The 9202-nt window shown below is 42.9% G+C and overlaps 1 protein-coding gene across 1 annotated transcript in view; it reads left to right on the forward strand.

Moving 5' to 3' along the window:
• sppl3 (signal peptide peptidase 3) overlaps positions 1-2287 on the forward strand; it is a 24578-nt gene extending 22291 nt beyond the window's left edge. Inside the window, exons 9-11 of the mRNA XM_035535646.1 lie at positions 57-411; positions 555-664; positions 1273-2287. Of these exons, the coding sequence (XP_035391539.1) occupies positions 57-411; positions 555-664; positions 1273-1344 (537 nt within the window). The 3' untranslated portion in view covers positions 1345-2287. The remainder of the gene's footprint in view (positions 1-56; positions 412-554; positions 665-1272) is intronic.
• Positions 2288-9202: the final 6915 nt, after the last annotated feature.

Consider the following 9202-nt stretch of genomic DNA (forward strand, 5'->3'; position numbering starts at 1 on the left):
TCCGGTTCTGCTGACCCGTGGGTCGTGCGAGCTGTAATCCCCTCTGTCTCCTCCAGGTTTTCTTCTCGGCCTACATCTTCAACAGCAACGTCATGGTGAAGGTAGCCACGCAGCCTGCCGACAACCCGCTGGACGTTCTCTCCCGCAAGCTGCACCTGGGTGCGGGAGTGGGCCGCGACGTGCCCCGCCTCTCTCTGCCCGGCAAGCTGGTGTTCCCCAGCTCGACGGGGAGCCACTTCTCCATGCTGGGCATCGGCGACATCGTGATGCCCGGCCTGCTGCTCTGCTTCGTGCTCCGCTACGACAACTACAAGAAGCAGGCGAGCGGCGAGGCAGCCGGGCCGGCCAACATGTCCGGACGCATGCAGCGTGTCTCCTACTTCCACTGCACGCTCATCGGATACTTCGTGGGTGAGTGAAGGTGCAGGCAGAGAGCAGCATTGGGGCACAGAGGGGCAACCCAGTAGGGTCTGTTGGGGTTGATTAATTTTAATTTGAGCACACTTACTCACTCTCACACACACACACACACTCTCTCTCTCTCTCTGTCTCAGGTCTGCTGACCGCCACCGTGGCCTCCCGGATCCACCGTGCAGCTCAGCCTGCTCTGCTCTACCTGGTGCCCTTTACCCTCTTGCCTCTGCTCACTATGGCCTATCTAAAGGTAGGGGCGTGTCTGTTGGTGTGAAAGAGAACCATCTCTAGGCAGGTCGGACACCTTTTATATCGGAGAATTAGCAAAGGAATATTCTTCATTACCTTTAATGAGACGTAGCAGGTGTGTTCTTTTCTAAGAATGTAAAATGAGACTGTGTGATTGAGAGTGAGAGTCATGTTAGGCACAAATAAAATTCAGTATAATTGGGGCCCTAAATGTTTTGTTTATTTGACTAATATTAAAAAGGATTATGATCTGTATATAAAATGTCATTTCTATTGGAAAATGTACCTAAACCCATTAAGTGAATTGGAGCATAGTCAGGGCTGGACTCCAGTGGCTGCATGATTGATTGTAGATAAAGCCAGTCACTGATCAGGGTGGTTGGCAGCTTTCTGTAGTGCAGGGTGGGAGGCTAGTGTTGTTACTGAAGACGTGTGTGAGGCTGTATTTAAACTTACACGCATACGGATCAGAGTTGTGTGTGTGTCTGTGTGTAAAAATACTGCATGTATATTTTTATTTATTTATTTATTGCACTGTGTACAAACTGTCCAGACAGTTTGCTGAGTTTGTACTTGATCACTGCGTGCACGTGCATGCGTGTTTTACAGGGGGACCTGAGGCGCATGTGGTCCGAGCCCTTCCACGCCAAGTCCAGCACCTCACGGTTCCTGGAGGTATGATGCCTCTCAGCAACAGGCCAGCGGACAGGCAGCCTTCAACCCCTCCCACCCCAGAGACAGACACACACACAGAGAGAGAGTGAGAGAGAGTGTGAGTGAGTGTGGAAGAGAGGAGCCACACTCGTCCGCTCATCTACCCTTCCAGTGTTCAGATGAAGAGAGACCATCGATGGGATTAAAGCAGATCTCAGTTTGATGACTTCACTGCCAGAGGGATTCTACTCACAATGTACATTTCTGGCTGTTTGTTTTGTTTAGTTTTTTCTGTTTTTGTAATTTTCACTCATTTTTCTGCACTGTGTTGCTTTCTCTTAAATCACTCTCTACCTCTCTTTCTTTAGCCATTCCCTGCCTTGTCTCTCCCTCTTACTCACTCTCACTCACACACATGCTCTTTCGCTGCCTCGTTCTCGCTCTCTCTCGCTCTCACACACCACACACACACACACACCACACATAGACTGAAAGGCCACTCCTTACTGGACTTGTGTTTGAGACACAGCTGGAGCTCTCTGAGCCCCGTGTCCTTGCTATTTTCGTTTTTGTCTGTTTTCTAATCGCCATCATTATGGCTCTATGGACCATGAGAATAATGTAAGTATTTTTGTTTTGGAACCATGGACACGAAGCTTCAAACGTCTCGCTACAGGACAGTGATGAGGCCGAAAAAGGACCAGCACACGCAAGGCTGCAGACACTCCCACTACTTGTCCGCTCCTCCTCTCTCTACCTTTTGCTCTGCCCCCTCCTCTAACGGCCCTCCATCCACTGGCCCGTGGCCCTTCTCCTCAGTTAATAAGCCCCAGCCCCTGTAGACCCTGCTCTTTGCAAATACATGTATTTTATTTAGAAAGATTTTATTCTTGGCATATACAGAAATGATACATTATAAAATCTGAGTGTGTCTTTCCTTGCCTTTTGGAAAAGCACATAGTTCTATGTATATATGTGTACACATGTATTTTGTGTGTGTGTGTGTGTGTGTGTGTGTGTGTGTGTGTGTGTGTGTGTGTGTGTGTGTGAGAGAGAGTGTGAGTGTGTGTGAGATCAATTGTATGTGTATGGGTTTTTATTTTGTGGGTTTTTTGTTTTGTTTTTTGGGATTGGTAGAGGAACTGGGGGTTTCCCTCCTTTGTTGATATTTGCTTTTAGATGGATTTGTAGTTGGGTTGGATGTATGGGTGTCAGACAGGGGGTTAAGGTGTACATGTGTGTGTGTGTGTGTGTGTGTGTGCGCGCGCGCGTGCGTGCGCCCATCTCCATTTCCCGTGTGGATCTGTGTGGTGTTCACAGTGCACCTTGGTTCCTCTGAAGGTCAGTCAGTGACATTATGATTCAGACCTTGTTCACGTCTCCAGAGGCCCAGACTGCAGACAGGAGGATACGCGACGGGTCAGCCTTGCCACCAGCACAGGGGCTTCAATACTGAAGCGCTGCATGTGTTCTCTGGAATGTAAGGCATTACCTCTGCAATCTTGGTTTGGTCGGGGGGGGGGGGGGTCCAGTGATGTAGAGCCTAGTGATGTAAACAACCCTTTTGCTTTGATTTTTGTTCCACTTCCCCATTTTAGTATTTTCTTGATTGGAATTCTACCCCCACTATTAGATACACTACTCTTAAGAGACTGAAATTGAAAGAGCAGTGTGTGTTTGTGAGAATGCCTTTGGCTTGGTTGTCTGTCAGGTGTTTTGGGGTTTTTGGGGGTTTTTTTTAATGACCTTTTTTTTTTATTATTCTGTGGGTTGTCTGGCCTTGCATGTGAAGTGTATAGTGTGTCGTCCTTCACACTGCGTTTCCGGGGCAACTGCAACAGTAGTGTCTCTTGGAATGGTGATGCAGACAGGGTCAAACGATTGGACGGTTGCGCACACAAAAAAAGAACACTGGAGTTTGATCATGAGGAGAGAATGGAAGCAACAAAACGCTCCTGAATGGTTTGCACATGGGCATGGAACACTCGGGAATCGCTCACGGAACGCTGCCTCAATGATTTAGCCCCTGACCATTTTGTCTGGCTGTGGACCTCTAAACAGCCGGACCGTTACGGACATCAGCTGGCTCACAAATCCCAGTTATCACCCCCTGCCAGCCACCCCCATGGATGTTGTAAAAAAAAATTAAAATTGAGGATTATGGTGATTGCATTGAAATATTAAAGTTTTCCTCTTTATTAAAGATTCTTCAGTTTTTTTGTTTTGGATTTTTTTTTTTTTGTTTTATCCCCGTGTGTTTCCTCCTGACTTTCTTGCTGATGTTTTTCATTTAAAATTTTCATTTTATACTTTTCCCCCCCATTTTCTTTCTTACAGTTGACCTCCTGGCCAGCAGAGGGTGCCACATCCTAAGCTCTGTTGGTGTTGACATTACAGCCAAAAGGATTCTGTATAAAAGTCAAGTGAAAAATAAATTAAGAACTGTGTAGTGAAATCTGGATCCTGACAAGCTGTACCTAAAACATTTCATCTCCCCTAACTGGTCCTCCCTTCCATTGGTCAGGATTCTGCTGTAAATAAACGTGACTCTAACTGTATCTTGTCTGCCAACTACCTGTCTCTTTACTATTCACTTTGTATTGGGTTGTTTCTAAGACTTCGTTGCACCTTAGATGCCAGAATGATTCTTCAAAGGGATATTTACAAATCTTTATTTATGTATATTTTTACGGATTATTGAGGACACTATAGCGCCAACACCAATGGGATTTTGTTTGTTTGATTGTTTTGTTTATGTCTATATATGTAGACTTCATTAGGAGCTTGCACTCCATGGGCTACTAATGCTGACCACACAGCATGTACCTGGGAGAGCAGTCTGGGGCTTTCAGGGCTGCGCAAGCTCTTTCCTGCTCTTTTGTTTGGACCCATGGGTCCATGTGCATGCTACTGTTATTTTTTTATTTAATTTTTTGTTTGGTTTTTGTTTTTGATGACTATTCATTTTTTAATTTATAAAGATCAAGTTGGTCATTAAATTCAAACTTTTTAAAAAAAGAAAGAAAAAAACCTTGGTGGACCAATCAAGCCATTACGTCAGTTTGTCTCATCTGTAAGTGGTATGCAGGTAGTGTCTTTACTTCACACCTGTATATGGGTTGCAGTTGTACAAATGTTTGTTTTTGAATGTCACTGAATTCTTGTTACATTTGTAATGATACAATGTTGGAACATTTTGAGTAGGGTGGGTTGGACAGCATTGTGGGTAAGATGGTAGCGTCCTGTCACAGTGCAGCTGAATTATTAATGACCACTTGGTATTGGAAGGTCATGACATGGAGTGATGAGAGAGATCTCCTGCTAGGTTTTCTGCCTCCAAGTCTCAAATTACTTTTCTACGAAACCTGGAAGTTGTAACCATCGTTTCTGGAATCCTGACAGGTTTTGGTTGGGTGCGGTTTTGGTTTGTCTTTGACTGGTTTGTACTGTTTTTAGTGGGTTGGACCCTGATGATGATGATGATGATGATGATGATAACTTACAGAAAAAGTCAAATGTAGGTCTTTGGGGGGGGGGGGGGGGAATCCGAGGGTTTGATATATAAACTGCATTGTGTAAATATTGCGACCCCAGAGCAAAATATTCAGTGGAAGCCTCTTTGGCAACAATTGGAACTTTAATGCAGCTCCAGTACTGTACACTGAGTAGGGGGAAATGATCTTCTACTCAACAAATGTGCTAAAGCTCAAGTTCTTCTAACCAGCATTTTTTTTTTTTTTGCCACTTGTCTTATTGCGATTCAGAAATGGCACTGACTGGACCAGTAAAATGTTTTTCTGAAACCACTCCAGTATTGTCTCCGCTTGGGCTTTTAGGTCGTTTCCTTGCTAAATCAAGTTGTTGACTGACACTTCCCCACCCCCTTCACCCATTGCTTTCTGCATCACTTCAGAGATGTTCATTCTTCTCTGTGTCCAGGTATGGAACGTAAGTAACTACTTCTGACATGGATATAGGCACCAATTATGTAGGTATGTTGACCATTATTTAGGTTCTTTATCACTGTTTTTATATGAATATTACTTTTGTGTTCAATTTAAATATTACATTTAGGACATTGTGCATGCCTTGTATAGTAATTTCACATCACTAATAGGGCCAGTACTTTTGAAAGCTACCGTTACGTTATTGTGTGTCTTATCTCCTGAAGCCGTTGGACGGTTAACCCCGGTAGTCTTTAAGTCATTTGCACCATGATGTCAGATGTGTCAGGGCCAGCACCGAACCTGCTGGCAGTGGTCCAGATACCACAGGTGGGTCAGGGACGGCACCAAACCTGCTGGCAGTGGTCCGTACACCACAGACGAGATTGGGTCAGCCCTGCCCCTGCTAGCACTGGGGTCCTGACGCCACAGGGGCGGCTCTCACCCCGCCAGCACTGGTCCTGGCACCACAGGTGCCTCACCCTGATTCAGCACCATGGAGAGGGGCTGTCCAGCACCATGGCAAAGGACAGCAGCTCCCACGATGAAAGCCCAGCAGGCATGGGGGATTGAGCCTGGTTTCCTTTAACCCCCGAATGGTCTCTGCCCTTGTGTCTCGCTCAAACACTGTAGCACTACTCCAAGACTTAACCCTGACAGCTGTGTCTACATGTTTGTGCCACATCTCGTCATAGGTTCATATTTTCCCTCCTTGTGCATGTTGCCCTCGTTCGTGCAGGTGACGGCGAGACCCTGACTGCTGTATCTGCTGCCTTTGCTGCAGTAGAATGTAAGCTCTGGTCAAGCACCCTCTGGCCATGTTTTCTCCCACAGGAAACTCTTTGTTAATAAGAAATCATGAATCTCATTGTTTTACCTAATAGCTACTTGTTACTTCTACAACCACATTACATTTCTCTGCATTTTAGTGAACTGGGATTTTGTGTACTGGGTTCATTTTCTGGGATACTGGGCCTGAGCACCAACACCACGAAGTAGTGTGCATATTACGACACTTAATTTCTCACTTTAGTGAACAGCCAGTGCCACTCACAGAGTGCCTGAAGAAATGCCTGGGTCATATTAAAACCAAGTGTGTGTGTCCAGTACTTTACACGGAGGGGTAGTGTGATTGCATTTTCTGATCCATTTTGGTGTCGAGTGAGTGTAAATACTACCGTTCTATTTTCTTTTTTGTGCAGCTAGAGGGGGATTATTTCTTTACCCTCAAAGGAGAGGGTCAGTCAGCTCCAGCAGGCCACAGTACTGATTTGTGCATGTTTCTTTAATGCCGTTAATCTCCCAGCCACAAATATACACCTAAAGCAGATTGATGACTGTTTATATAAACTTCAGACATTCTAAAACTAATTCTGACAGGACAATGTTTTTGTTCAAAGATGATGAAATATTCATTTTTCATATTCATAAATATTCAGGGTATACAAATGAACTAATCTGTGGGTGGTTTAGAAACAGTAACCAGTCTTATTTTAAATGCAGTTCAGTATTACGTATGAAAGTACATGTGAACTATCATTGAGTAACTAACACAAAAGAGATGATGCATCGCAAGATATGTCCTCTATTACTTAGATGCATTGGATTTCTAAACGAAAGATGTAAAAGAATGCTTTAGAATGGGTATTATTGACTCGTCTGTTTAAATATTTATGTATACTTTTTTAACGCGTGCATATACGGATATGTTCGCTGTTAAAAGTACTGTGTGACGCTAAGCATTTGCGCCAAAACAAATTTTTACGGTTTGTCATGCTTTACTATCGCTGTTATATAGAGGACATCGCTGCATTGACAGAATTATGCTCGCATAGCTACTTCCCAAAGTTGCCGCAGAGTGGCGCCAGGGTAGCGCGGGTCAACTACACTGGAATTCCTTTGGTTTTTATGACGTGCGCTATTTAGCGTTGCGTCACAAAGGCAAGGGTCTTGCCTGTAACGTCCCCACTGTGAGCGATGTGCTCTCCAGGCATTCGCTGGCTGAACACGCGTAGATTGGGGAGCACCTGAAGAATATGAGAACATGCAAATCACTGATGCCCTACACGTCCACGTGTTGGCGTGGATGTTCTATGCCTTAAAGACTCCGGCTCGTGACCGCAAGGGTGCGATATAGCCCCTCGTGCAGAGCTTCGTTCTCTCAGTCACAAGGAAAATGGCCGCCATTTATATTGATGTGCTGAGTCAGCGATCTTTAAACTAAATACTGAGAATAAAAAGGTTTTGGTATTTCAGATATTCTACATCGATCATCTGAGCCGTATTTCAAATAATTCATAAATGGAATCTTTGTGACAATACAGCTCAGGGCTACAATTCTAGACTTTTTAGATAGATCCTTCATTTAATTAATCCCAGAGGGAAATTCACGGTTTACAGGAGCAACGAAAAGCAGAGTGCAAGTAAGAAGTATTCAAATAAATAAAAGTCAGTAAGAAATATTAAAATACATTTTAAAAATTAAAATGTTTACCTACAAAATTGTAGTGTACAGTAAAAGTGAATATGACTATATACACAAGTTCTCTGAGTAAATATAAAGTGGCAGTGCAAGATTAATGATTAGAAGAGTAATAAAAGGTTTAAAATAATAGGTAAGTATTTTGTCTTGTCTTGAGATTAAATTAACAGTATTACTCAATATTTTAAAAGTAATTTATTTAGTAAATGTCTTGCATTACAGTTGCTCTGGACTGAATGTAAAAGGCAGCTGTAGCCCTGATGGTTCACCGTCAGGGGCTGTTACAGAGCAGCACTGGGGTCAGACCTGAAAAAGCAGATTAATCTCTGATTTTATTAACGTTGTTTAGAGAGGTTATATGCTTGCATGTTGAAGTGGTTGATCATAAAACTGTGCGATTGTAGGCTAAATGTGACTTTTATTTTCTGACTGACATTTATTAGAATTTACATGCAGGTGTTACTGCTAAATTCAAGCTTGGAATACAACGAAACTTCAAACAACAAATTAGTGTGGGTCAAATTAGGGTGTCAAATTAGTGTTACAGAGACATTCGAACTGGTCAAATTCTAGGTCCCGCCCCTGAGATCTTATTGGCTGGAGCCTCCAAGCAGCACTCTTCCCAGCTGCTGGTTGGATGGGAGTACAGGCACCGAGGGGGCATTGTGGCATTGTTACATATGGGGAAACAAAATACTTAGGCGTCACTACACTGTTGATCAGGCAGTGAGTCTGGAGTCTGGATATCTATGTAGCACATATATACAGAGATAATATGAATAAGTCCCAATACAGTAGAAACGGGCAAAGGTGCAGTCTGTTCTGGTCCTTTTTTCTGGGTGCCTAGAACAAACCCGGTCCATTAACTGGTTATTAAAGTAGATGTAATTTACTAAACTTTAGTAGTGTCTGTTATCACATTTGAAGCCTTTTAGTTTTTTGTTTGTTACTTTTTTCGTTCTAAAATTCTTGCTCAGATTTGTTTAATCAAGGAATGTTATTATCAAAAATATAATCAGGTAAGATTCCGTAAGATCACAAAAAGATTCTAATTCTCCTTTTTTTTATTCTACAACAAACATCACTTGCACATTTTGGATGCACTAGATTAACCACCTGACCAATATTAACATTAAAAAAAGTAAAACCTTTGTATTATTGACACTAACAGCACACCATGAAGCAGAAAAAAAGTTGTTGTTTTTAACGCAGATTAATTGTTAATTTTTACATGAATGTATAGTGCTCATTCAAACCTAACAAAAAGTGTAAAAAGTTTAATGTAATTAATCCAGTTATTTTAAATGAGAAAAATTTCCTCATGAAGAATTTATAAAGGCATAAAATGAATAGTTAGCTATCAATCAAAAGAAACTTGCAAATACTGAAGCCCATATGTTTACAGGAATAAGATGAGGGAAATGTAAATATAGCTCAAAGGCTACCCAGCAAAGTGCAG

Source organism: Electrophorus electricus, chromosome 17, assembly GCF_013358815.1.
Source record: "Electrophorus electricus isolate fEleEle1 chromosome 17, fEleEle1.pri, whole genome shotgun sequence".
NCBI lineage: Eukaryota > Metazoa > Chordata > Actinopteri > Gymnotiformes > Gymnotidae > Electrophorus > Electrophorus electricus.